The sequence below is a fragment of the Oncorhynchus gorbuscha genome, linkage group LG23, assembly GCF_021184085.1.
Source record: "Oncorhynchus gorbuscha isolate QuinsamMale2020 ecotype Even-year linkage group LG23, OgorEven_v1.0, whole genome shotgun sequence".
NCBI classification, from domain to species: Eukaryota; Metazoa; Chordata; class Actinopteri; order Salmoniformes; family Salmonidae; genus Oncorhynchus; species Oncorhynchus gorbuscha.
Genome location: NC_060195.1, coordinates 54,783,384 through 54,811,033, shown reverse-complemented (window position 1 = coordinate 54,811,033; position 27,650 = coordinate 54,783,384). Strand labels below are relative to the sequence as shown.

The 27,650-nt window shown below is 42.7% G+C and overlaps 1 protein-coding gene across 1 annotated transcript; it reads right to left on the bottom strand.

Moving 5' to 3' along the window:
* Nucleotides 1-1,739: 1,739 nt before the first annotated feature.
* On the bottom strand, nt 1,740-27,178 carry LOC124011671 (ribosome biogenesis protein SLX9 homolog). The gene is made up of 6 exons (XM_046325139.1): nt 26,866-27,178; nt 26,481-26,601; nt 15,209-15,277; nt 7,885-8,053; nt 2,721-2,789; nt 1,740-2,480 (listed from the first exon to the last, which is right to left on the bottom strand). The coding sequence occupies exons 1-6, from the start codon at nt 27,061-27,063 to the stop codon at nt 2,351-2,353; spliced, it is 756 nt and encodes a 251-aa protein (XP_046181095.1). The 5' UTR covers nt 27,064-27,178; the 3' UTR covers nt 1,740-2,350.
* Between the last annotated feature and the right edge of the window lie 472 nt (nt 27,179-27,650).

Here is a 27,650-nt window from a genome sequence, read left to right as displayed (position 1 = left end):
CTTTACCGCTGATGGAGTCATTCTGCATAGTGCTGCATTCAATAAAGCACAATTCCCTCATGAATGAGGAGGTTACTAGCAGATGACTGTGTCGAACATGAGCCTAATGAAACAGTCATGGATGGTACTGCAGATGCACGATAAAACTACAGTATGGGTAATGTATGAGAAATAGGGCAGCTGGGCTTGAGGAACGGATACAGACAAAAACAGACAGAATATACAACAGACCGACATTAAAATGTCCCCGGGTTCTAGAAAAACATCTACAAACCACCCGAGGATATGTGTTCACGAAAATGAATTAGACAAGACAACACATCACTCATGTAGAGTGGAGAGCAACAGATCATGATTTGCAGTTTAGTTGAAAAGCATATCTATCACACACTATGCTCTCCCACTGACATTGGCCATCACAGTAACAACAGCCTGCTACCCAGAGTACCAGTGGAAGCACTGCTCATTTAAAGCCCCTATACTGGACGGAAGACTAGAGCAATCACTCACAAAGCTGTCAGAGTAACCCGAACCTCACACCGAGAACCTCTGTTACAAGAGACTAGTGTAACCCTACTGACATATACAGAGCACAAATTCCATGTATCGTTTTGAAATAGGCAGTGGGGAACTGAACAGCTTTGCTTCTTGTTACAAGGTCATGCCCAGTATTTGAAATTAAAACAGGATGGATAGGTGGTGCTGAATAGTAGTGCAATTGCCTGCACTGTAATGATTAAAACATTAGCCTGTAACCGGGGGGTAATAGCGGACTGATATTTGCACTATAAACTGTATTAATGCTTCATTGACCGCCATAGAGGCTGACATGATTCATAATGGAGTAACCTAGACCTACTCCCTCCATCAACAGATCATAATGATAGAGGCTATTTATCAGACGCTTTTATCCAGAGATAGAGTCATGCGTGCATACATTTTTACATACGGGTGGGTCTTGGGAACCAAACCCACTTTCCTGGCATTGCAAGTGCCATGCTCTACCAACTGAGCTCCAGAGGACCACAGGATCAATCTACAGTAGGTCCACTGGCTATCAGTCTTCAACCTGTGTTGATATGAAGGACAGAATATCCCTGTTACATGCAGAGTACTAAGCATGTATCGGCTACACAACTCTGATTAGGAATCACCCAGCACTATTGTCTATAGATATTCATCCAATCATATCATGCATTACTAATGGATGCTAATGGCCTGTGCCAGCAATAAACATACCTTCTATTAATTGGCTATTTCTTCTTCTCTCAAAGGTAATCAGATTGGTGCCTGAATGGGCAATGAACCTCTAGGCCCACCCCCCCCATCTCTGATCTCTTTCTTCGTTCCCTCTTAATCTTCTCCGTAGCCTCTGGCTGTATCCCAAATGGCATCCCATTCACTATAATGCACTATTCTTCTTGACCTGGGCCCAAAATAGCGCAATGGTGAATAGAGGGCCATTTGGGATGTAACCTCTGTGGCTCTAACAGTCTGAAGTGTCCATCTACGTCCATGTTTATCATCAGTTCTAGGCTGAAGATGTTTCCTTTCTATTTCTGGACCTGCGTAGCACACCGCCGTTGCTACTTATGACGGGTTGGTTTCCATGGATATGCTGCTGTTCTGAGCCTCAGGCCTTGGGATTACAGATCGCAGTTTGAATATAATGAATTCAGAACATGACTTCCAATCTGATCTAAATTCATATTCAGCAATATCACGACGTGACACATGCATGGTGTTATACAAAATGAAAGGCAAGTTTTAATGTTCCGTACTGCATTTTTAATATCGCCTCAAATAAATGTGGAAGAGATACTGTACAAAAATTGAAAGGAGTCATTTTGATGACAGATCTAATCTCAACATTTACAACATCAGTTTATTTTTCCTCATTCACAAGAGTAACTATTCATTTTCAACTTCTCCAGAACTGGGGGCATGATCTAATTAGGTGTCGTAAACATCGCCGTTACTCAGACAACCTGTAAGTCCTCTGATGTTTTACTGGTATAGTGCACAATGACCAAAACCACTTCAATCAAAAGATCTCATTGATTTTGGCAGGTTTGGTAGATTGAGCACAGGGAACAGGGATGCAGGCAACAGGGTTGCCCTTAAATAAAAAAGGCAGGGGCTTTCTTGTGTCATGGCCGTGTTCAAAAGCATCAATTTTATGACTGATCTACCAATTATAATAAGTAGTTATTTAGGGTGCAAGGTTATTTCTAGATCAGTCAGCTAGTCTGCAGTTGCAGACTGCAACGTAGTCGATCTCAAACACGATCCCTGTCTCTGGGTGGGGATGCTCAACTGCAGATCCAAATGGCGTCTCCAGTCGAACAGGTTAGCTAGGCCCCTGCTCCTCTTCCTGCTTCAGTCTCTTCCTCAGATGCTCACCAATAGCTGCCAGAGGGTTAGTCTTGCTGTGTGCCAGGTTCTTCACAGCTTCACTAAACCGGCTGGTCTCACTCTCCCTGAGACCAAAACAAAACACGTAAGTTGTAAGGTAATATTTTTTTTTTTTTAAAGAGTAATAATAACGGTAAAAGTAAATAGCAGATGGGCAGTGTATCATCTTGGTTGCTCTGATAATCAGCAGGATAACATTTTCATTTTAGCTTCGTATCATTTTCTCATGGAGAATAATAAGTTAGATATGTGATCATCAGTGGTGGTTTGGCCATGTTCGGGTACAGGTCAATGTGAGGTCTTACAGGAGTTTGCGTTTTTGTGCTGGCTTCATCAGGCTGAAGTCTGTTGGTTCTGGCTTCTTCTTCACTGGCCTGAGAGGGAAAGACAAAATTATAAAGATGGTCAAAAGGTGACTGATTTCATATGGAATGATTATGATTAAAAACAAGATAAAGGTATAAAAAAAAGGCATTTAGGACCACAATGTGCTGCCCATGTGCGATCGTTCCAGGCAGTGCCATAGTTAGGACTTTCCTGTATGCGTTTAGTTATTTAGGATTGGGGCCAGACAGACGAGTACTTAATTTATTAACAACAGACAGAGATGGAGGCCGGCCAACTGAGCTGATCCACCAATTATCCATTCTGGCCTTGTCCAACCAAGTAACCATGCCAAGTTGTGATGTACAGAAAAACCTTGTTTTCTATGGCAAAATGGATGTTGAGTTTACCAAACACATCAGCAAAGACATAACAAGGGCACGACGGGACAAAACATATGCTCTTGCGAGTTGTGACAAGTTTGACAGACAAGAGTGAAAAGGGAAGACACGGATTTGCTTGCGGATTAAAACTATTTCAATCCCAAGAAATGTGTTTTTCACCAGAGGGGTCATGGGAACTGCAGCTAGCTTGGAGGCAGTGGGGAAGCCAAAGGTCAAAGGTGAAAACAGCCTTGTGGAGTTACAGTAAACACAGGTCTAGTCTAAAAGGTCCATCAAGGACAGCTACAAGAGTTCAACTCGGGAATTAATCAAATATTATCATAAATATCAACTCTGCCCATAATAACACAGATGGAACACAACTGAAAACTTGATATCTTTGGCAACTGAAGAGAGAATGTGTTGGCTGAATAGCTAGTTAGTAAATAATGCCTGAAGGCTTTGGTTTATAGCGGGGATGGGCAACTGGCGGCCCATGGGCTGTACCCCTTTTGTAGGCCTGCGGACCAATTTAAACAAAAACAACTCAGTGGGGGTCTCAACTTATTGTTGAGAGTTAGAATAATAGAATACACAAGGTGCAATTTCAAAATTTGGTTGTGCATCAGCAGTCACTCAATTAGCCCATGTCAGCCCCCAAAAATTGATTGGTAAATTAGTCTAGCGGCCAGCTATCTAAACTTGTAGCAAGCATGGTCGAATTACCGACCGGGTTGGGACCCATTCATCATCAGTTATTATATTCAAAAACGGCAAACATTTGCACCCAACCTATGGCAAAATGTGTAGAATTGCAGGAAATTCGCTGTAAAATTGCATAATCTTTGTTACGGTTTTCCTCCTGGGAAGGAGAGGAGGACCAAAATGCAGCGTGGTTATGATTGAACATCTTTAAGAAAGATGATAACGTGAACAATATACATATACAAAATAAGAAAACGTGGAAAAACCGAAACAGTCCTAACTGGTGCAAAACCACAGAGACAGGAAACAATCACCCACAAAATACCCAAAGAATATGGCTGCCTAAATATGGTTCCCAATCAGAGACAACGATAAACTCCTGCCTCTGATTGAGACCCACTCTAGGCAACCATAGACTTACCTAGAATACTATACTGAACACAACCCCATCAATATACAAAACCCCCTAGACAAGACAAACACATAATCACCCATGTTACACCCTGGCCTAACCACAATAACAAAGAAAACACAGAATACTAAGGCCATGGCGTGACAATCTTATCTCCCGCCCCATATCAAAATGTGTAGAATTGCAGGAACTTAAAACGGGAAAAATTATCTTCGCCGTCACGAGGGAGGCCACACAATTTTTATGCTCACAAGGCTTGTGTGAGGTAAATAATTCAAATATTGATCTATATTGCATGCTTTAAAAAAAATGGGAAATTAAGATTATTTTATACTAATACAATTGCACAGAGAAATATATTTTGTTTAACAAGTAATACCCCCAGGACCAGTGGAGGAAAACATCCCTATGACATCAAAGATCCACCTCCATATTATACAGTTGGTATGGGGCTCTTTTCTGCTCATACAGTCTCATTTCAAACCTCGGCTAACCGCCGTTTAGCAAACTCTGGGCGTCTACATTTTCTGGATGACATGAAAATATAGCTCTTGGGCCACGCACACCTGTGGTAGGTTTGACTTGGAAATGAGAATGCATGAGCAGAAAATAACCCCATGCCTACTGTTAAATATGGTGGTGGATCTTTGATATTATGGGGCTATTTCGGTTCCACTGGTCCTGGGGCCTTTGTTAAGGTCAAAGGCATTATGCCCTTTACCCAGTACCAGGACATGTTTAGCCAAAAACCTGGTTGCCTCTGCCAGGAGACTGACACTTAGATCTTCCAGCAAGACAATAACCCCAAGCAAAAATCAAAATCCACACAGAAATTATTAATTGACCACAAAATCAACATTTTGCAAAGGCCATCTCAGTCTCCAGACTTGACACCCATTGAAATCTTGTGGTTTGAATTGAAGAGGGCCGTCCATAAGCGCAAACCAAAGATATCAAAGATCTGGAAGGATTCTGTGTGGAGGAATGGTCTAAGAGCCATCCCAATGTGTTCTCCAACTCATAAAACATTTCATAAAAAGGGTCAGTGCCGTTATCCTCGCAATGTGGGGTATTGAAAAAAGGAGTGTCAATCATTTTGACCCCTACCTTCTTGAGAAAAAAATGATTACTTGTCATTTGTTTTTATTTTACCCCCTGTTTCTCCTCATTTCAAGTACGATCTTGTCTCGGCGCTGCAACTCCCCTACGGACTCGGGAGAGGCGCAGGTCGAGTCATGCGTCCCCCGAAACATTACTTGCCAAACCTCACTTCTTAACACAAGCCCTCTTAACCCGGAAAACTAGCTGCACCAACGTGTTGGAGGAAACGCTGTTCAACTGACGACCAACGATCAGCCTGCAGGTGCCCGGCCCGCCAAAAAGATTTGCTAGAGCACGATGAGTAAAGTAAAGTCCCCCAGCCAAGTACAGTAAACCCCCCAGCCAAACTGTCCCCAACCCGGACGACGCTGGGCCGCCACTGTGACACAGCTTGGGATCGAACCCGGGCCTGTAGTGACGCCTCAAGCAATGCGACGCAGTGCCTTAGACGGCTGCGCCACTCGGGCGACACCTTACATGTTAAACAAAATCTCTTTGATTATTTGTTTTACACAGTCATTTTTACTCATCTTTATCAAGGGTGTCAACAACTTCAGACCCCAGTGTACATACGCATCTTTTGCCCAACAAACATTCTATCTACCACATACACGGCAAAAGGGTCCAAGTTGTCATGGGTAGGCCAGCATGTATCGGCGCCATCTGCACTCTGAACCACACAACCCCCATCTTCTTCAAGGAGGTGTCTGTCAGTGTCAAGACGAACAACCTTCCTCTGGGGGTGAAAGTTCAGGTACAGGTCCCCTTTAATTCCATTTTTTTTTTACATAACAAAGACATTTTAGGATTTTGAAAAAAAGGTGGAATTGAAGGAATATTAATCTGACATTAAGTCAAAACAAATCATCGGAATGGAAAAAGAACAAATGTTCCATTCCATTAACATGATCTGCCTGGTACTGTTTTTATCCACTCTGGAGAATTCCACAATTCTAACTTCAGTCAGGGAGGATTTCCAGTGTCACACAGCCGGTGGTCATAAGTCTGTCTTGTTCACACTTCACACACACTTATAGTCATTGCTGACATCTCTGGCCTTGGCATATGTTAGGATCCCTATTTTCACACTTCAAATACATCCATATGTCAGCCTGAGAGACGAGTATTAAGCCTCACATGATTTCCTTGTATGAATATACAACAGGCATATCAAAAACGGGTACAAAAGCAATACTCTACATCCAGCTCCTGGTCTTCATCAAAAGACTGCCTTTCATCAACAAATAACCTTTCTCCGAGACTTGTTCTTGACCTTCTCTATAGTGCCTGCTACTTCGGACTCCTGGAAGAAGGAACTTGTGAGAAGTGAGCTAACCTCGCCACTGCCTAGCAACCATGTCTCCGTGGACTCTGACGGAAGGCTTTGTAAGAACCAAAAAGGTAATTACATGTATTGGAACAGTCTAAAGGGCCCTTTTATACGACCTATAAGGTGCATTGCTTTTCTGAGTCTGATAGGGCTACCTCCTAACTGTAACAATGTGTGCTCAGCTGAGCTCGCCATCTTGGTTTACTTTATCTTTAAGCTGAAGAAAGAGAAAGAGAGAAAGAGAGAAAGAGAGAGAGGGATACAGATAGAAACAGACAGGAGAGAAAGAAAGAGAGCTTCAGTAGTGCATTAAAAAACAAAAGCAAGGCATTAAGTCATACAGACATTTATGACTGAGTGAAAAACTGCCCATCACAATAAACAAGCTCCACTGAGGCTTTCCTGAGCTGAATTTGACTGCAATAAATAACCCTGGAAGCATCCAGAAACCAAAGAGGAATGTTATAATGCACAATTGAATTGTCCTCAGAACAATACCAGACTTCATTTACTTGCAGGATTGCCGTTGAAGGCGATTTCTTCCCCTCTTATTTAGTGCATTTTACGGCATAATCTAACCCATTGGTGTATTCATTGGTCGAATTCCATTGCAAAATGTTTGGTGTGTTTACCGTTTACGCTAGGAACCAAATGGAATGAAACAGGGAGGGACCTACCTGCATTTGTCTAATAGAAAGGTTTTGTTGCAAAACATTTTCCGTTTCGAGTAAACGGTTTCTGTTGCAAAAATGTTTTGACCAAATGTTTTGCAATGGAATCCAACAGATGAATACACCCCAATTCTCTTCCTTCTTCCTGTTTTGAATGGAAGTGAATTGCTTCCTTAATATGTGCAACCCTGCCACAGAAGCTAAATCTGTCCTCTACACCTCAAAACGACTTACTAACGTCTGAATAATTCTGTGCTGAAGGCCATACTGTAGAGGTAGGGTAGTATTGTGTGCTGTGGCACTCTGATTCTGTCATAATGTACTGTGTGGAAAATATATGGGAATTTACATCCAGGTCTGTCCTGTAACATGGCTCATTAACCCCAGTGACAGCGCCTTGAAGCACTGCTGCTGGGCTGGCCCCTTCTACCAGCGGCCCCTGAGACCAACCACTGGGACATTATGAGCTCACGTATTCCTCTGACAAAAAATCCTAGTGAAATCATAGTATTGTTGGGGTGTTCCACAGGGATGTGTACTTACACCCTATTCTTTCTGGAGGCCTTTCTGGAGGTCCTGGTGGTGGCGGGGATGAGCTGGCAGAGTTCTGGCAGGGCGTCTGCCAGTGGCCTCATGTCACCCACAACGGGCATGGCCGCCCTCTTAGCCTGGGCCACTTGTTGCTCCTTCGCCAGCTTGATGGAGCTGATCTCTAAATATCACACAAAAAAATGCATATAAATCAAATAAAACGAATTGTCACATGTGCGGAATACAACAAGTGTAGACCTTACCGTGAAATGCTTACTTACAAGCCCTAACAAAATATTTACCAAATAAAAGCAAAAGTAAAACACATAATAGAAAGTTACACAATAACATGCAGTTCAAGAAGAGTTAACAAAATATTTACCAAATAAAAGCAAAAGTAAAACACATAATAGAAAGTTACACAATAACGGGGCTATAAACAGGGGGTACCGACTCAGTGTGTGGGGATACAGGTTAGTTGAGGTCATTTGTACATGTCGGTAGGGGTGGGTGGGGGGGGTGGGTGGGGGGCAATGTAATAGTCAGGTGGCCATTTGATTAATTGTTCAGCAGTTTTATGGCTTGAGGGTAGAAGCTATTACGAAGCATTTTGGTCTTAGACTTGGCACTCCGGTACCACTTGCTGTGAGGTAGCAGAGGAAAGAGTCTATGACTTGGGTGACTGGAGACTGACAAATTTATGGGCTTTCCTCTGACACCGCCAATTAACTGTCTTAGGTCAGTTAGGATCACCACGTTATTTTAAGAATGTGAAATGTCAGAATAATAGCAGAGAGAATGATTTGGTTTCCTCCAGCATCTTCACATGGTCCTTTGCTGTTGTTCTGGGATATATTAGCACTTTTCGCACCAAAGTACGTTCATCTCTAGGAGACAGAATGCATCTCCTCCCTGAGTGGTATAACGGCTGTGTGGTCCCATGGTGTTTATACTTGTGTACTATTGTTTGTACAGATGAACGTGGTACCTTCAGGTGGTTGGAAATTGCTCCCAAGGATGAACCAGACTTGAGGAGGCCTAAAAAAAATCTGAGGTCTTGGCTGATTTCTTTTGATTTTCCCATGTTGTTAAGCAAAGAGCAAAGAGTTTAAAAGTAGGCCTTGAAATACATCCACATGTACACCTCCAATTGACTCAAATGATGTAATTTAGCCTATCAGAAGCTTCTAAAGACATGACATCATTTTCTGGAATTTTCCAAGCGGTTTAAAGGCACAGTCAACTTAGTGTATGTAAACTTCTGACCCATTGGAATTGTGAAACAGTCAATTATAAGTGAAATAATCTGTCTGTAAACAATTACTTGTGTCATGCACAAAGTAGATGTCCAAATCAACTTGCCAAAACTATACTTTGTAAAGAAGAAATTTGTGGAGTGGTTGAAAAATTAGTTTTAATGACTCCACCCTTAGTGTATGTAAACTTCCGAATTCAACTGTAGGTCCTGGATGGCAGGAAGCTTGGCCCCAGTGATGTACTGGGCCGTACGCACTACCCTCTGTAGCCCATTATGGTCAGATGCCGAGCAATTGCCATACCAGGCGGTGATGCAACAGGTCAGGATGCTCTCGATGGTGCAGCTGTAGAACTTTTTGAGGATCTGGGGACCCATGCCAAATCTTTTCAGTCTCCTGAGGAGGAAAATGTTTTGTCGTGCCCTCTTCATGACTGTCTTGGTGTGTTTGGACCATGATAGTTCGTTGGTGATGTGGACACCAAGAAACTTGAAACTCTCGACACGCTCCACTACAGCCCCGTTGATGTTAACGGGGGCCTGTTCGGCCCACCTTTTCCTGAAGTCCACGATCAGCTCCTTTGTCTTGCTCACATTGACGGAGAGGTTGTTGTCCTGGCACCCCAGTTCTCTAACCTCCTCCGTATAGGCTGTCTTATCGCTGTCGGTGATCAGGCCTACCACTGTTGTGTTGTCTGCAAACTCAATAATGGTGTTGGAGTCGTGTTTGGCCACGCAGTTGTGGGTGAACAGGGAGTACAGGATTGGAGTAAGTACACACCCCTGAGGGGCCCCAATGTTGAGGATCAGCGTGGCCTACATGTTGTTACCTACTCTTACCACCTTGGGGCGGCCTGTCAGAAGTCTAGGATCCAGTTGGAGAGGGAGGTGTTAAGTCCCAGGGTTCTTAGCTTAGTGGGCACTATGGTGTTGGACGCTGAGCTGTAGCCAATGAACAGCATTCTCCCATAGGTGTTCCTTTTGTCCAGGTGGGAAAAGGCAGTGTGGAGTGTGATTAAAATTGTGTCACCTGTGGATCTGTTGGGGCGGTATGCGAATTGGAGTGGGTCTAGGGTATCCGGTAGGATGCTGTTGACGTGAGCCTTTCAAAGCACTTCATGGCTACCGACGTGAGTGCTACGGGGCGGTAATCATTACCACCCCGTACCTTCGCTTCCTTGGAGACTAAGACTACGGTGGTCTTCTGAAACATGCTGAAACATGTAGGTATTACAAACTCAAGTCAGGGAGAGTTTGAAAATATCAGTGAAGACACTTGCTAGTTGGTCCTCGCATGCTTTGAGCAAAAGTCCTGGTAATCCATCTGGCCCGGCAGCTTTGTGATTGCAGACCTGTTTAAAGGTTTTGCTCACATCGGCTACCGAAAGCATTATCACACAGTCATCCAGAACAGCTGGTGCTCCCGTGCATGCTTCAGCGTTGCTTGCCTCGAAGCAAGCATAAAAGGCATTTTGCTAACCTGGTCAGCTCGTGTCATGGTTACCCTTTGTAGTCCGTAAAGGTTTTCAAGCCCTGCCACATCTGACGAGCGTCAGAGCAGGTGTAGTAGGATTCAATTTTAATCCTGTATTGACGCTTTGCTTGTCTGATGGTTCAGGGAGGTTACATTTACATTACATTTAAGTCATTTAGCAGACGCTCTTATCCAGAGCGTCTTACAAATTGGTGCATTCACCTTATGGCATCCAGTGGAACAGTCACTTTACAATAGTGCATCTAAATCTTAAAGGGGGAAGGGGGTGAGAAGGATTACTTATCCTATCCTAGGTATTCCTTAAAGAGGTGGGGTTTCAGGTGTCTCCGGAAGGTGGTGATTGACTCCGCTGTCCTGGCGTCGTGAGGGAGTTTGTTCCACCATTGGGGGGCCAGAGCAGCGAACAGTTTTGACTGGGCTGAGCGGGAACTGTACTTCCTCAGTGGTAGGGAGGCGAGCAGGCCAGAGGTGGATGAACGCAGTGCCCTTGTTTGGGTGTAGGGCCTGATCAGAGCCTGGAGGTACTGAGGTGCCGTTCCCCTCACAGCTCCGTAGGCAAGCACCATGGTCTTGTAGCAGATGCGAGCTTCAACTGGAAGCCAGTGGAGAGAGCGGAGGAGTGGGGTGACGTTACTATGTTTCCATTATAGTGGTCCTTCTGTAGCTCAGTTGGTAGAGCATGGCGCTTGTAACGCCAGGGTAGTGGGTTCGATTCCCGGGACCACCCATACGTAGAATGTATGCACACATGACTGTAAGTCGCTTTGGATAAAAGCGTCTGCTAAATGGCATATATTATTATTATTTATTATTATGGCACAAGCAGCAGAGACTTAATTTATGTCAATGATGTGCCTCCGCAACAATAAGTAGCCTTACCAAGATTACCTAAAACCCTTTGTAGAATGGCATTGATACACTACATGAGCAAAAGTATGTGGACACCAACATCTCATTCCAAAATCTTTGGGTATTAATATGGAGTTGGCCCCACTTTGCTCCTATAAACAGCCTCTAATCTTCTGGGAAGGCGTTCCACTAGGCGTTGGAGGGACTTGATTCCATTTATCACAAGGGCATTAGTGAGGTTGGGCACTGAGGTTGGACACTGAGGTTGGACAATTTTGCCTGGCTCGTTGTCGGAGGTAGCGTTCTCCGCCAAACCTAGATTTGTCCGTCAGACTGGCAGATGGTGAAGCGTGATTCACCACTACAGAGAACACTTTTCTACTGCCAGAGTACAATGGTGGAGAGCGTTACACCACTCCAGCCGATGCTTGGCATTGCGCATGGTGATCTTAGGCTTGTGTGCGGCTGCTTAGATGGAAACCCACTTCACGAAGGTCCCGACGAACAGTTATTGAGCGGACGTTGATCCAGAGGCAGTTTGGAACTTGCAACAGCACTCGGCGGTCCCGTTCTGTGAGCTTGTGTGGCCCACCATGTCACGGCTGAGCCATTGTTGCTCCCAGATGTTGCCACTTCACAATAACAGCATTTACAGTTGACCAGGGCAATTCGAGCAGGGCAGAAATTTGATGAACTGACTTGTTGGAAAGGCGGCATCTTATGACGGTGCCACGTTGAAAGTCACTGAGCTCTTCAGTAAAGCCATTCCAATGTTTGTGTATGGAGATTGCATGGCGGTATGCTCGATTTTTATACACCGGTCAGCAACAGGTGTGGCTGAAATTGTCTAATCCACTAATTTGAAGGGGTGTCCACATACTTTGTATACAGTATATAGTGTATGAGGAGAATCTCTCTTTCTTGAATATGGTTAAAAGCAATGGTGGTTTGGGCCTCTTGGCTTTCATCATAGAGTGGTGTTGATCCTATCCATTTCAGCCATGAGTTATGATGACTATGAGCCATATGGTTTCGTATGTGCAGACTTGCCCATGTAATTGACTGTGAGTATCAACTGGAGTATCAGCAGCAAAACACTAAACCCTACATCACCACAGACTTGAATAAATACTGTGATCAGAGCCAGGGAGGAATATTCAAACCAGATGTCATCGGTGCAGACGTACAGTTCGTGAACAGTTGAAAATTGAGGGTCATTAAACTTTATGGCTTTAAGTATAAATTCTGACTTTAGTGGATACGATCAGATCATAAACAGGATGTGTTGAAGGTATTAAAATGTCTGCTGAAAGGGCCTCCCGGGTGGCGCAGTGGTCTAAGGCACTGCATCGCAGTGCTAGCTGTGCCACCAGAGACTCTGGGTTCGAGCCCAGGCTCTGTCGTAGCCGGCCGCGACCGGGAGGTCCATGGGGCGACGCACAATTGGCCTAGTGTCGTCCGTGTTAGGGAGGGTTTGGCCAGTAGGGATATCCTTGTCTCATCGCGCACTACCGGGCCTGTGGCGGGCCGGGCGCAGTGCACGCTGACCAGGTTGCTAGGGGCACAGTGTTTCCTCCGGCACATTGGTGCGGCTGGCTTCTGTGTTAAGAAGCAGTGCGGCTTGGTTGGGTTGTGTTTCGTAGGACGCATGACTCTCGACCGAGCCCGTACGGGAGTTGTAGCGATGAGACAGTAACAGATAGTAACTACTAAAAATAATTGGATACCAAGAAATTGGGGCAAAAAAAGGGGGTAAAATTGAAATATATATATGTCTGCTGAAAAATTATTCACTGTTCATGTCATTTAGGCTAATCCTTAGGCTATTTCCAGATTGTGCAGAACTGTAGAATAGATACTCGTGCAATGTGGCTTTGACTGAATTGCCACCTCTGTCGGTCTTATTTAGGCTAAATGAAGGAACACATTGGGCATTAAATCACCTCTGGAATATACAGTCTGAATAATAACCCTTATCCGTCAACACGTATTTTGCACATCTTCATCAGTAGAGATCCAGAGGACGCCACGCTGCAGATACAGACAGCCCTGCCTCTTCCTGGAATACAGTTGGTCTACGACAGAAAAGCAATTATCCAATTTTTTTTCTTTCTTCCTCCTTGTTAATTTCCGAAAACTGCAGAGGTCTGAGGCTCACAGCCTGTCTCTAATTTCAGATGGAGTCAAAAGGACCATTAGCGCCTAATGATATGCATAGAGGAGACATCTTGTGTTACACAGAGAATTGATTGGATCAGCAGATTGGGTTACTAAGTGATCACAATTCTAGAAGAGTAGGTGGTGGTGTTAAAAGCGCAATAAGGGATCTGAGAATCTGTTCAATGGTCATTTCAGAGGGCTGCTGGTTTTGCTGGATAACAAATGCCAGACTGTAGCTTTAAAAAGGGGTTGTAATTACATAGACACAGCTAGCTCTGTCCCGGGCTGGACTGGCACAGCGCAGAAACCTCAGCTTCTCATTGCACCAACCTAATGCTGTTATGTCCCGAAGGCATCTATGTCTTGCCTTTCAAACATTTTTGAACACAAAAGGCATAATTCTACATTTTATCAATTCAAACGCTTTTGGGAGAGAGCACCAATGTCGGGATTAGGGAGTGTCGAAAGGCAAAAACATGAAGGTTGAAATTGTTAACAGACTTCAGATACCCAATTTATAGACTGTTCTCTCTGCTAGCGCATGGCAAGCGGAACCGATGCACCAAGTCTGGAACCAACAGGACCCTGAACAGCTTCTACCCCCCAAGCTATAAGACTGCGAAATAGTTAGTTAAATAATTAACCAATAGCTACCCTGAATATCTGCATTGACCCTTTTTGCACAAACTCTTCTGACTCATCACATGCGCTGCTGTTACTGTTTATTATCTATCCTGTTACCTCGTCACTTTATTCTTACCTATTTGTACATATCTACCTTGTACATTGACTCGGTAATGTTACCCTGTGTATATAGATAGCCAAGTTATTGTTACTCATTGTGTATTTATTACTTGAGTTAATAATAATAATAATAATAATAATATATGCCATTTAGCAGACGCTTTTATCCAAAGCGACTTACAGTCATGTGTGCATACATTCTACGTATGGGTGGTCCCGGGGATCGAACCCACTACCCTGGCGTTACAAGCGCCATGCTCTACCAACTGAGCTACAGAAGGACCATATTATTTTATTTTAATTTCTTACGCTCTTTCTAAGTAGGCATTTCACTGTTCGTCTACACCGGATGTTTACGAAGCATGTGACAATTAAAAATTGATTTCCCCCGCCTGCGAGTCCTATCACTTAATGAAGCTCACTCCACCAATCCCCAAACAGTTCCACAGATCAAGGGGTCATGAAGTGGCTCCCCAATCTCTCCTATTGACCTCTGTGACTAGGCCACTGATCGGTTGCTAGGGTCTGGTGGTTGTTATGGAACCGGACTCAGTCCCCTGGCCTGCTCAGAGCCTCCTCAGTCTCTCTCCAAGTGGACATGTGTGATGGTGTATCTGCTTAGCCATTCATTATCATGTGTTTATTATGTACAGTATATTCATTCAACATCTCTCTTTGTACAGAACCAAATTAGTCACATATGTTCCTGCAAATAAAGTTCCTGATTATGTGTAACTCTCTGCGAGGGTGCCTTATTCCTGCTGACAAACAGGAGGGTCTCCCTCATAGAAACAGTACGAGTCAGATCTATGTTAAGTTGTGGTAATACTCACTGTTTAGCCACCTGTCTCGCCTCTCCTTCATCTTCTCTTTCTTCGTCTGCTGCTTCTTCTCCTCGGGGACTGGGAACAGACAGACAGACAGACCGACAGACAGGAGAGTGAGTGGATGTGCATCCACAATGTTGCACTGGTACTTCACACATTCAGTCGAGAAAACATGCATTGCGGCTTCTCCTCGTGGGTATGTGATGAGGTCATCCTCAACAATAGAAAATAACATTCAAAGCAATTCAATTCATTGACGTTCAAAGCAATTCATCGACATTCAAAGCAATTCATCGACATTCAAAGCAATTCGACATTCAAAGCAATTCAATTCATTAACGATAAAGGAAGAGTGACGACTGTTTATAATGCTTTGGAAATTGAAATGTGCCAGATCTTTTACCAGAAGATAATCGGATTCAGTAAAATGTTTCCGATTGCCAAAGAAATAATTCACAGTTGAATAGAATTATAATAATAGATTTGAGTTTGGGGTGTAAAAAAATATATATATGGAAATTTCCCAGCGAGAGCTTGATTTGACAGGAAAAATAAAATCCTGTAACGTGTTATCATTAAAACAAACCATGGATAAAAATGTTAGGCTCAAAGGGAGAAAGTAATCACAGTAGTGTTGTGAGCGCGTCAGAAGAAGACATGGCTAAGATCAGGACACGTGGCTTGTCTTTCCTGGTTCAAAGGCATGGAGAAAGGAGAGAGATACAGAGGGAGGGGGTTGAGAACAGAAAACACTACCCACTATATCTAGTTCTCCCTCTTTAGAAAAACATCCTGTCCTGGGATGGAATGTTTTCAGCGATTGGGACAACCACGTTCAGGCCCCCTGTGCATAGGGTAGCCCCAGTGGTGTGTTTGTGAGTGTGTGTGCATTTGTTCCCATCTCTGCCCTTCCTGACAAAGAAAGAGTTGTCACTGACAATGGGCGATAAGAGCAGAGGTTATCACACAGACCGTTGCTTCCTGTAGGACAATGACAATAACAGATGCTGGACAGTATGCGTATTATCACTGTCGACCATATCACTGGAGTGTCTAGTGGAAAATGTATACATTTTAGAGAGCGAAAATGAGATGGAGTTGGTAATTGAAAAGCAAATCACTCATTTAAAACTACAGTACAACGGTTGAATTGCTTTGAACACAAAACACAACCTTGATATCTGAAAGGGCAGGTGACAGTATTTTGCGTTGCGTTTTTTAATTGAAATTATTTTTTAATCCCCCCCCACTGTGATTTTACTCTCTGTTGACGAAATCGAGAGAAACAGGATCGATGCGCTGCTCCATGACTTTGGGAAAATGAAGTGTCAGTGTTGCAGCCTGGCCCTATATATAGCTAGCAGAGCCTACTGACGGAATTGGCTCTGTAATTAGCAATGCAGCAGTCCTTGACTGGCATGTCTGAGAGGAGGATAAAGTCGAACTGAATGGGACCCAAACGCTACAGCATCTCTCGTAGGGACTTTTCTTACTCTCATGTTCCTTATGTCAACACACAGTGCCACGACGGATTTTCTCTGAATAGGCTACATTGTAACCTGGGACAACATTTTCTGAGGATCCTACAGCACTTTGTGGTTGCCTATTCAATGATAATATATTATTCCTGTCAAACTAAACAAGGGGATGTGTTTAGTTTGGTAGATGTTGTTTTAGTCTGTAAATGACAATAACCATGATGATGGATCAATAAAAAAAAATCCTTACATTTAATCCTAGTACAAATTCCCTGTTTTAGGTCAGTTAGGATCACCACCTTATTTTAAGAATGTGTCATGTCAGAATTATAGTAGAGAGAATGATTTATTTCAGAATGTATTTATTTCATCACATTCCCTGTGGGTCAGAAGTTTACATATACTCAATTAGTATTTGGTAGCATTGCCTGTAAATTGTTTAACATGGGTCAAATGTTTCGGGTTGCCTTCTACAAGCTTCCCACAATCAGTTGGGTGAGTTTTGGCCCATTCCTCCTGACAGAGCTGGTGTAACTGAGTTCTGCCCACAAACTTTCTACAGGATTGAGGTCAGGGCTTTGTGATGGCCACTCCAATACCTTGACGTTGTTGTCCTTAAGCCAATTTGCCACAACTGTGGAAGAATGCTTGGGGTCATTGTCCATTTGGAAGACCCATTTGCGACCAATCTTGAACTTCCTGACTGATGTCTTGAGATGTTGCTTCGATATATCCACATAACTTTTCTTCTCATGATGCCATCTATTTTGTGACATGCACCAGTCCTTCCTGCAGCAAAGCGCCCCCACAACATGATGCCGCCTCCCCCATGCTTCACGGTTGGGATGGTGTTCTTTGGCTTGCAAGCCACCACTTTTTTCCTCCAAACATAATGATGGTCATTATGGCCAAACAGTTATAATTTTTGTTTCATCAGGCCAGAAGACATTTCTCCAAAAAGTACGATTTTTGCCCCCGTGTGCAGTTGCAAACTGTAGTCTGGCTTTTTTACGGCGGTTTTGGAGCAGTGGCTTCTTCCTTGCTGAGCGGCCATTCAGATTATGTTGATATAGGATTTGTTTTACTGGAGATATAGATACTTTTGCACCCGTTTCCTCCAGCATCTTCACAAGGTCCTTTGCTGTTGTTCTGGGATTAATTTGCACTTTTCACACCAAAGAACGTTCATCTCTAGGAGACAGAACACGTCTCCTTCCTGAGCGGTATGACGACTGCGTGGTCCCATGGTGTTTATACTTGCATACTATTGTTTGTACAAATGAACGTGGTACCTTCAGGCGTTTGGAAATTGTTCCCAAGGATGAACCAAACTTGTGATGGTCTACAATTTTTTTTCCTGAGGTCTTGAATGATTTATTTTGATTTTCCCATGATGTCAAACAAAGAGGCACTGAGTTTGAAATAAGGCCTTGAAATACATCCAAAGGTACACTTCCAATTGACTCAAATGATGTCAATTAGACTATCAGAAGCTTCTAAAGCCATGACATAACATTTTCTGAAATTTTCCAAGCTGTTTAAAGGCACAGTCAACTTAGTGTATGTAAACTTCTGGCCCACTGGAATTGTGATACAGTGAATTATAAGTGAAATAATCTGTCTGAAAACAATTGTTGGAAAAATTACTTGTCATGTACAAAGTAGATGTCCTAACCAACTTGCCAAAACTATACTATGTTAACAAGAAATTTGTGGAGTGGTTGAAAAATGAGTTTTAATGACTCCACCCTTAGTGTATGTAAAACTTCAGACTTCAACTGTATCATTAGTGTTCAATTAGAAAGTTCCAATCATTGAATGGCAACTTGAGGTTACAGCATTGTGCAGTGCAGAGACAGAGAGCCTGGAGATGTTGTTTAATGGGGCACCACTCCCTTCACCTCGCCGATCAATAGCATCTCATTTAACGACGCAGATGAGCTTGGGTTAGATGAGCAGGCAGCAGGATAGAACACGGATGTTGGATAAAGCCTATATGGAGGCCGACAGACAGGTGGTACGAGGCATTGACATGGGGTGCATCAGCAAAGTATTCTGTTAAAGCTAGAATAAAAATAACAAAGCTTCACCCCGCCTCGGTTTTGGTAAAACACTGAGGGATGGGCCTGGAGAAATGCAACCACTCTTAAACTCATAGACAGAGCTAGGGATACAAGGGCTGACCATTCATTATCATTTTTCTTAGTTTGTTTTAACCATGTTTTGAGGCAATCCAGTGTTTGTTCATATTTACATTCTTTACAAACATTGGAGTAAACAAGCTTATATTTTGGGTTCTGATGGGGTATGATAGTTGAACTAAGCTCTTAAGGTGAATGCACCAATTTGTAAGTCGCTCTGGATAAGAGCGTCTGCTAAATGACTTAAATGTAAATGTAAATGTAAAGTTATATTCTTCAATGGGTACAGCATTCATTTATATTAAGTCCAAAAATGGATGTAGCAACTGAGGACTCTGGCTTTAAAAAGGTACTTCCAGTTGAAATGTAAGCTTTGAAAACACAGTCCTCGCGTTGCATTTCTGAAAACAGACATTTGGTACAACAGACACACATTAGAAACACACAGGAATGTGCGTGTGTGCTGGAATTGGCCTTGGGGTCCTAATCACTGTACTGGGTTGAGTGTAGCTACTACGTTTACTGGCCATGACCCCGCTCTCAGAGGGTGTCTCAGCGTGAGTTCGGATATACATTTTTTTTTTTATGTCCAATTCACACGTGTGAAATAGGACATTTCTAAGAACCCACCTAATTATTACTAATAATCTGTACTGTGACTGTCCATCTCCGAGTCTAGCTGTCTTGTAGAGTGTATTTGAATAGGTACCGTAACGTGTTAAAAACAGATATGGCTTATCAAGAAAAGTGAAGGAGGAAAGAACTAGTTATAATACAATACAGTGTCCACACTGTAAAGGACTTGGGGTGGAATGACTCTCCTCTAATAATAGCAGGAAGGAAAAAAACTAAAAGGAGAGGAGCGTGGTTGGCAGGGAGAGCTGGCAGGGATGTCCGGGTTGTGTGGTGGTAGCTAATATCATTCTGCGGCGACGGAACTGTCAGTGTGGGACAGTGGGAGTCAGTCACACGTGAGGGAATTCATAGTGTTTATCTTTCCCCTGCCACCTCCTCGCCTATTCACTGCTATTAAAAAACACCCTACAGCTTCTCTCTTTATGCAAACAAACATTATGGTATGGACTAGGGTTGGGGTCAATTTCATTTAAACTCCAATCAATTTCGAAGGTAAAGCAAATTCAGATTACACATTTTTTTTTTTCATTGAAACGCACTGGAATTTATTTGGAATTGTGGTGTCAGAGTACTTCCTGAATTGAAATGGACCCCAACACTGGTATAGACCGATTCACTTTGACGAATAATCTACATTGAGGTAATATCCTCCATATCCGAGTCATGCTTTAGCTAACATGGTTAAAAGTGCTCATGGTGGGTGAGTGTGCTGCTGCATTGGCCTGCTTTCTACTTGGTTCCTTATTGATCTCCTGCTGTCCCAGCCACAAGGTTGAAAGGTTAAACAACAGTCTGCCAACAAATAGAATTACAGTCATTTCAATGACCACGGTTGATGAGCAATGTGGATAAAAACCATTGGGTCTGGCAAGCAGCAGTTATGTAAGGTATTGATCGGTAGTGACAATTGTACTCTGCTCTCATTGCTTCTTTACCCGGGAAGCAAATACTTGACAGATCCCGACCAAAGCTCATCCTTAGGATAACAGCAGCAACTGGTTCACAAAGAGATCAGAGTTGTGTACTACAAATCTAGATAGTGATAGTAACTTTGGCCCACTCTCGAGTTGAACTCGTGATAGCCTAGCTGGAGACATGAAAGTGGGTCACCTTTTAGCCAAGTGAATTTCTATGGCAGCGAATTCAAATCAAATTTTATTTGTCACATACACATGGTTAGCAGATGTTTAATGCCAGTGTAGCGATATGCTTGTGCTTCTAGTTCCGACAATGCAGTAATAACCAACGAGTAATCTAACCTAACAATTTCTCAACAACTACAGTGGGGCAAAAAAGTATTTAGTCAGCCACTAATTGTGCAAGTTCTCCTACTTAAAAAGACGAGAGAGGCCTGTAATTTTCATCATAGGTACACTTCAACTATGACAGACAAAAATCATATTGTAGGATTTTTAATGAATTTATTTGCAAATTATGGTGGAAAATAAGTATTGTTCAACTGACTAGGTATCCCCTTTTCCCTTTCAATCATAAGACTGGGGCGGTAGGTAGCCTAGTGGTTAGAGCGATGGACTAGTAACCGAAAGGTTGCAAGATCGAATCCCCGAGCTGACAAGGTCAAAATCGTCGTTCTGCCCCTGAACAATTCAGTCATTGAAAATAAGAATTTGTTCTTAAACTGACTTGCCTAGTTAAATAAATAAAAAGACTGATTAAATATTTTATTAATCTAATGTTCTTGTGTGTTAATGATTTACATTTTATTTTCAAATACATGACACATTTAGTAAATCAAGGATGAATTCGAAACTTTACGCATAGTAAAACCTTCGTATGACTTTATTAAAATGTGGGGGGAAAGGGGACTCGTGCATTCATAAGTACACCAAAGCACTTCTAAAAGGCCATTTGACACAAAAGCTCTTATTGCTCCTGTAAATCGCTCTGGATTAGGGTTAAGTGCCTTGCTCAAGGGCACACCGGCATTTTTTATTCACCGAGTCGGCTCGGGAATTCGAACCAGCAGCATTTTGGTTACTGGGCCAACGCTCTTCATCGCTAGGCTACATGCCGCCCTATATTCCACACTGTAGTATCCCTTGATCATGTGTAGTACTTACTATATAATTTTGTAGTATACTACATTTACATTACATTTAAGTCATTTAGCAGACGCTCTTATCCTATACACTGTAGTATCCGTCAAATCTGTAATGCTTACTATAGAATTGTGTAGTACACTATAGAATACTATAGTAACTATTACAGTATTATCCACACAAAAAAAACACTGTAATAAATACGACAGTAAAACACCAGACTAACTACAGTAATACTAAAACAGGAATTAATTTGCATATACCCCACCTATTCCCCTCCCCCAATTTGTGGCACCCATGATTGAAAAACCTACATGCTAAGTATGTTGTGTTCCCTACAGGTTATAGAAGAGCAGAAGCTCTGAACTATCCATTCAGACTCCAGTCCTACCTACTTATAGGTTCTGAAAAATGTGCTCGTTTAGTATTTGTCTCGTAGGTTGTAAGTGAGAAAGAAGTGGTGGCTCTTTCAAAGATAATACAAAACACAATAGTAAATACTACAGTATTCACTGAAGTGTTTAGGGGGGCGGCAGGGTAGCCTAGTGGTTAGAGCATTGGACTAGTAATCCCCAAGATGACAAGGTACAAATCTGTCTTTCTGCCCCTGAACAGGCAGTTAACCCACTGTTCCTAGGCCGTCATTGAAAATAAGAATTTGTTCTTAACTGACTTGCCTAGTAAAATAAAGGTAAAATAAAAAAAATAAAAAAAAATTAGGGGACTGAAGACAAAAACAAAAAAACACTACAGTGAATACTATAATATATAAAAGTAGTAACACTACAGTATACTATATATAGTATACTATACTATACTATAGTATTTTTTTCATGTGGGTAACTCAAAAATAACTGTTTTCATAAATCGATACTTGCGAGTCAAAGTATCGATACAATTATCATCCAAAATAATATACACATGCGATATGTAACTGTATAGATTCCCTCCCCCCCCATCACTACTACTTCGGAAGACAAAGTGTGACACTGACTCCAACTAACCTCATATACTGTATATATGCCATTTAGCAGATGTTTTTATCCCATGACTTACAGTCATGTTCACATATATTTCCCATATGGGCGTCCCCCAGAGGGAATGGAACCAACGATAATTGGCGGTCCAAGCACCACGCTCTACCAACTGAGCCACACCGAACCACAACCTAGATCTACTGATGTTACTGACTCGCTTCTCACTGACAGGATGACCTCACCAATTCCCAGCCACCCACACTGCTGTTGCTGCTGCCATGGCGATAGACGGGCCAGGACAAGACCCTGCCACCACATCACAAATCAGGGTCATTCTTAACCCCTGGGGTGTATCACGGCAACTAATAAATCCTTGCAGAAAATGTGTCATCTCTAACCCTATATCGGAAACGGCTTCAATATCAGTGTTTATCTCAAGCCAAAACATGGTGGCATAAAATTAACTATCAAACCAAGCGAAAGTATTTTCATCGCTCTCTTTTCATTTCTACGTGTATCTTCCAGGCTCAGATACAGCTCTTCCAGCAGCAACACACACACACCACCTTTCATCACAGGGCAGTTAGTTCCTCCCTGTCAGGTCCAATCTTTAATCTGCCACCGCGGTGTCAACAACATGGGTTGTCCTGCTGTAGCAGCAGAGGTACAGGGGCGAGATAGGCATCTCTACTCCTGCTGCATCCCCGCCCCTGACAGCCCTGGTCCTGGACTGCTGATGGGTGAAACTCAACCCGACCTGTGGCTGTTTGTGGTGGGGAGAGAGCCTTACTTACCACCTCCCTGGTCCTCCCTGTACCCCCAGAGAGGATCGGGTTCTCCGCACACAGTGAAATAGATAGCACCGATTAGATCGCAAGAAAGGCATTTCACTGTACCTAGTGCACGTGACAAAAACGTGAAACTCGATTAGGCTTTATTATGAGTGGTTGGGAAAGTTGCATATTTCCTTTCCTGCTTGGGTTTGCCCCCGCATAGCCTCTCCGCTTTCCCCTTTTCTCTGGCATAATTGACAGGCAGCTCTCTGGTCGGCGGAGGAGAGGAGGTGTAGTGCCTTTCGGGAGCTGACAAAAAAGATGAAGGTGGTTTCACAGGGTCCCAGCTCAGATACGGATATCCCCTATTAAAAAAAATGCAGAGAGGGCTCTTTGTCAAAACAGAGGTGGTCACTGAATGATCGATTGCCGCAGACATCACTTTGAACATCACGCCGTGGAATGGCAGCAAGGAGTTCTGCTCTTTGAAATAGAGTTTTCTAGTCAAGACTAATGTAGCACAGAACACGTGGAAGTGAACAGGGCTCTGCAGCGCGACCGTTTTTCTCGCATAATGAGCTCAAATATTTTGCTGTGCGACCTGGAATTTTAATTTAGGCGCACCAGTGTGACTAGAAAATAAAAATATCCCAGACAATTGTTGCAATGATTACTTCACTGTACCGCAGCTTTGGAGAATACACTGAGTGCTTGAACCACTACTACAAAGAAAACAGCTTGTTGCTTTAAATATTTTTAATTGAGCTCCTAAATTGTTTAACTTAGGTGCACATGTGCTCCTTGTAAAAAATACATGTAAAAAAGGTCAGCATAGAGCCCTGGTGAAGACTATGAACTAAGGCAATTGAATAGGCCTAATAAAAAAAATCAACTGCAGAGACTGATATTCAGTCAGCGGGATGGGGAATTATTTATTTTTATTTAACTAGGCAAAAGGCAAGCACAAACATGCACACACAAAGTGTGCATTTGCTGCCAATGAACATACCAAGCACCAACAGTAAGTGTGCATAATAATACTAATTAAATCAATCGAATTAAAAGTGGCAGATAAGAGTTTATATCTGCTCGGATACAAGCCCCAAGGGGGGCCTTATACAAGAGGCAATGGATGAAAAGACATGACACACTCACAGCATTTGCTTGCTTCTTTCTGCTCTGGCTGAGAGAACAGAGTATTTTATAATGAACAGCATAGTAGAGTGGCTAGCTGAATAGATGCCTGAACAGAAACCAGGGGGCTTTAATCCCTGTGGGCAGAAACAAGACAGCGCCAAGGACGGGGTGCTCGCGAAGATGAACCAAAAGAAATGTAATATTAATGTAGTAGAATCAGTGAAAGTGATTTTGGGATCATTCAGGTGAAATACCCCTATTAACACGACAAATTGACAGCATTTGGCTGAAATGATAAGCTGTAGGCTAAAATAACTGCTCTCTATTGTTAATGTGTAGAAGGAGGCAGTGCTTTAATCACAGCAGCTTTCACAGCTAGAAGAGCCTACAGTTCTCAATGTCTGTCTGCTTAGATGAGATGGTAAAAATCCAATTCATACCATTTCCGTGGACAGGATTTAAAAGCAGCATTCTTATTAAACCCTTACTTATATCGCTTCAATTTTATTTTCCCACTAACGTACTGTCAAATTAGATTTTGCTCTCCAGAACCTACCAACCATTTCACAAAGAGGTCAATATAATTGTCTTCAGACACTGTTTTGTGAAAACAAGAGCACACTGACAAGCATTTCACCATGGCAACAGATGGAATACTGCATCTCATTGCCCTGTCCTTTTTTTATTTCATAAATTTGTCAGCAGCCAGGAAAGCACTTGCTTTAATTAGTTAGCCTAATCAATAGACACAGCTAAATATACCCGTCGTTAATAGATCACACACATCCAGCGTATTAAACACGCTTTTAGCTTCAATGCAAGAAAAAGCTGAAGAGTGAGTACTCATTAGCAGTGTGTGTGCGTCTGTAAGCGAGGACGAGAGATAGAAGAGGAAAGAAACAGCAGAATGCAGAAACTGAAGCTATTTAAATACTTGCTCACTAGCTACAGGGAACAGCCAGACACCATCTGCAGAGGTTGAGTGAGCGAGCCAGGGACCGGGCACCCCTGAACACCTCTCCCACCATGCACTACAGACAAAAGCCTAAACAAGCAAGAGACAACAAGACATTGGAACAACCTTGCTGAGAAATCCAAACCGTAAAAGTGACACTCAATACATCTCTCCAACAGTCTTTCCGACAAAGAGTCAGGACAGACTACTACACACCGTGTATCGACATCACTGTTACACTGTAATTCACAAGGGACAGGACCACCTGATGCATTCCCATGGGGCCGCAGCGAGGTACCGTACCAAGAGAACTACACCCTGCAGCACCAGCCTCCTCTGTACGTCAGCGGTGCCACGACTCATCTAGTCAGGGAGAAACACTGATTCAGGGGAGCTTGGCGGCTGAACTGAACCTTGATTTCATGCATGAACTATTTATGCTGCAGAGAGGCTATAAATAGAACCGGTTCTCTGTTGTCGAATACGGAAGATGGGCTTCTTGCTGCAGCTCTGCCACTGCAGCTGGAGTAGCCACTCTGACTGACTAACATTGGGCTTAAACTTACTCGAAAGAGCCTAGGATTCAAGCAGGGAGAGGTTGGCAGGTGCATGTAGCATGGAAACATAAACGGAAAAATATACACTGTTAAAAAACATGTCAGATTGAATAAGATTGAATAAATGAAATAGGGTTCTAATAAGCCTCCATATAAGCAATCATTTGGATGGTTAGTTTCTTATCTATAGGTTACCATCATACTTAGTTTTCTTCATTACACCTTTTATACCAATGGTAAGCAATATACTGCATAGACTTGAGCTGTTGCCATCCTCACATCACAAGTCACTTTCAGTCGATTGATCCCTTTGTATTTTCTGCCCTCTTGTGGTAGGAGAGAATGACATAATGTGTACAGAAAAATACTATGTGCCTGGTTGATTTGGCTGGAAATAAACAATGTCTCCAGGACGTTTTGGGGAGCTAAAACGTCACGAAAATTAAATGCATGTGCTTGAAGGTAGAATATGATTCGTTATTGAGACACACAGACAAGTAGTCTCGTGCAGATTTCCACGGATTAACGAGCTAAACATTTGGTTGACAATCAAAGTGTCTTTACCTTTCTGTGCAGGTGTACCAGTGTCATTGGATGGTTCTTCACACTTCAGAGTTTGCACGAGGGCTTCAGGGCTGATTTGTGTGCCAGCAAAGATTCCACTTGGAAAGGAACTCAGTGGTTTCTGTTGGAAGAGAACATCCACATTGACACCCAACATAAATATCATGCAAAAAATACACGCTTCATACTAATTTCTCTATAGCCAGCTAAATGTATACATTATGATCCTAACTAGCTGACAACTAACGTTAGCTAGCTAGTGAAATAGCTAACTGTTAGCTAGCTAACGTTAACTGTTCTAACAGCTTTAGCTATAATGTTAGCTAAACCATCTAAAAGAGACGGAGTTGGCATGCGAACGTTAAATTATGTGTTGATAAAATACCTTCGCGTTTTCATCCTTCTTTATGTGCAGCTGTGCATTGTTTGTCTTGTTTACATCGAAGATGAATGAACCACTTGTGATCACAGGAATCGGTGCCTTTTCTAAATCTGTGGATCTTGCGCCACCGGACGGAGGACTGTCAAGTTTAACCGCAGCCTGATGAAGCTTTTCACGGACCCGCTTTATCTTTCCAACCATACTGTCTTTTAGTTACTGAGTTAAATAAAGATACAATCTGTCTCCGAAACCACACTCATGCTCGAGCTAGCTAACAACGTGGGAAATCTTTTGACAACAACAAAATGTGCGTCCCTCTGATATGTGACCGGGGGAAACAATTTTGTGCAAACTATAGTTCCGCCTCATCCTCACAAAGTCCCGCAGTGACTGATGGAGTGAGTGACCCCCAAAAATAGGCCTACAAGAAAACAAAATGGGTGAAGTAAATCAAGACCGTATATCTAAATAAGATAAAATGTCATATGTACTTTGTCTTTGTAATATAGATCCATGATCTAATCTCACCAGCCTCTGCACTCCTTAGATAAATGAAAATCATCTTTATTTGCAAATGGATATGGCAAATAACATGGCAAATAACTAACTACTGTATTACATGCATACATAGCTAAATACATATACAAATAATACAGATTCTATGAAGTCTGAACTGAACAATAGTACAAAAAAGATTTAATAGATATGCTATAACACAATACAATTGGCTATACATCAAGGCTCTCCAACTCTTTTCCCGGAGAGCTACCGTCCTGTAGGTTTTCACT

Bases quoted from the DNA above. Each gene is read 5' to 3' on its own strand.
- LOC124011671 (XM_046325139.1), bottom strand. From the start codon at position 27,063: ATGGTTGGAAAGATAAAGCGGGTCCGTGAAAAGCTTCATCAGGCTGCG. The intron at 26,602-26,865 runs GTATTTTATCAA...CTCTTCCAACAG, and splicing joins AGAAGGATGAAAACGCGAAG to AAACCACTGAGTTCCTTTCC. The intron at 2,790-7,884 runs GTAAGTACACAT...TTTCCCTCTCAG, and splicing joins GCCTCCAGAAAGAATAGGGT to GCCAGTGAAGAAGAAGCCAG.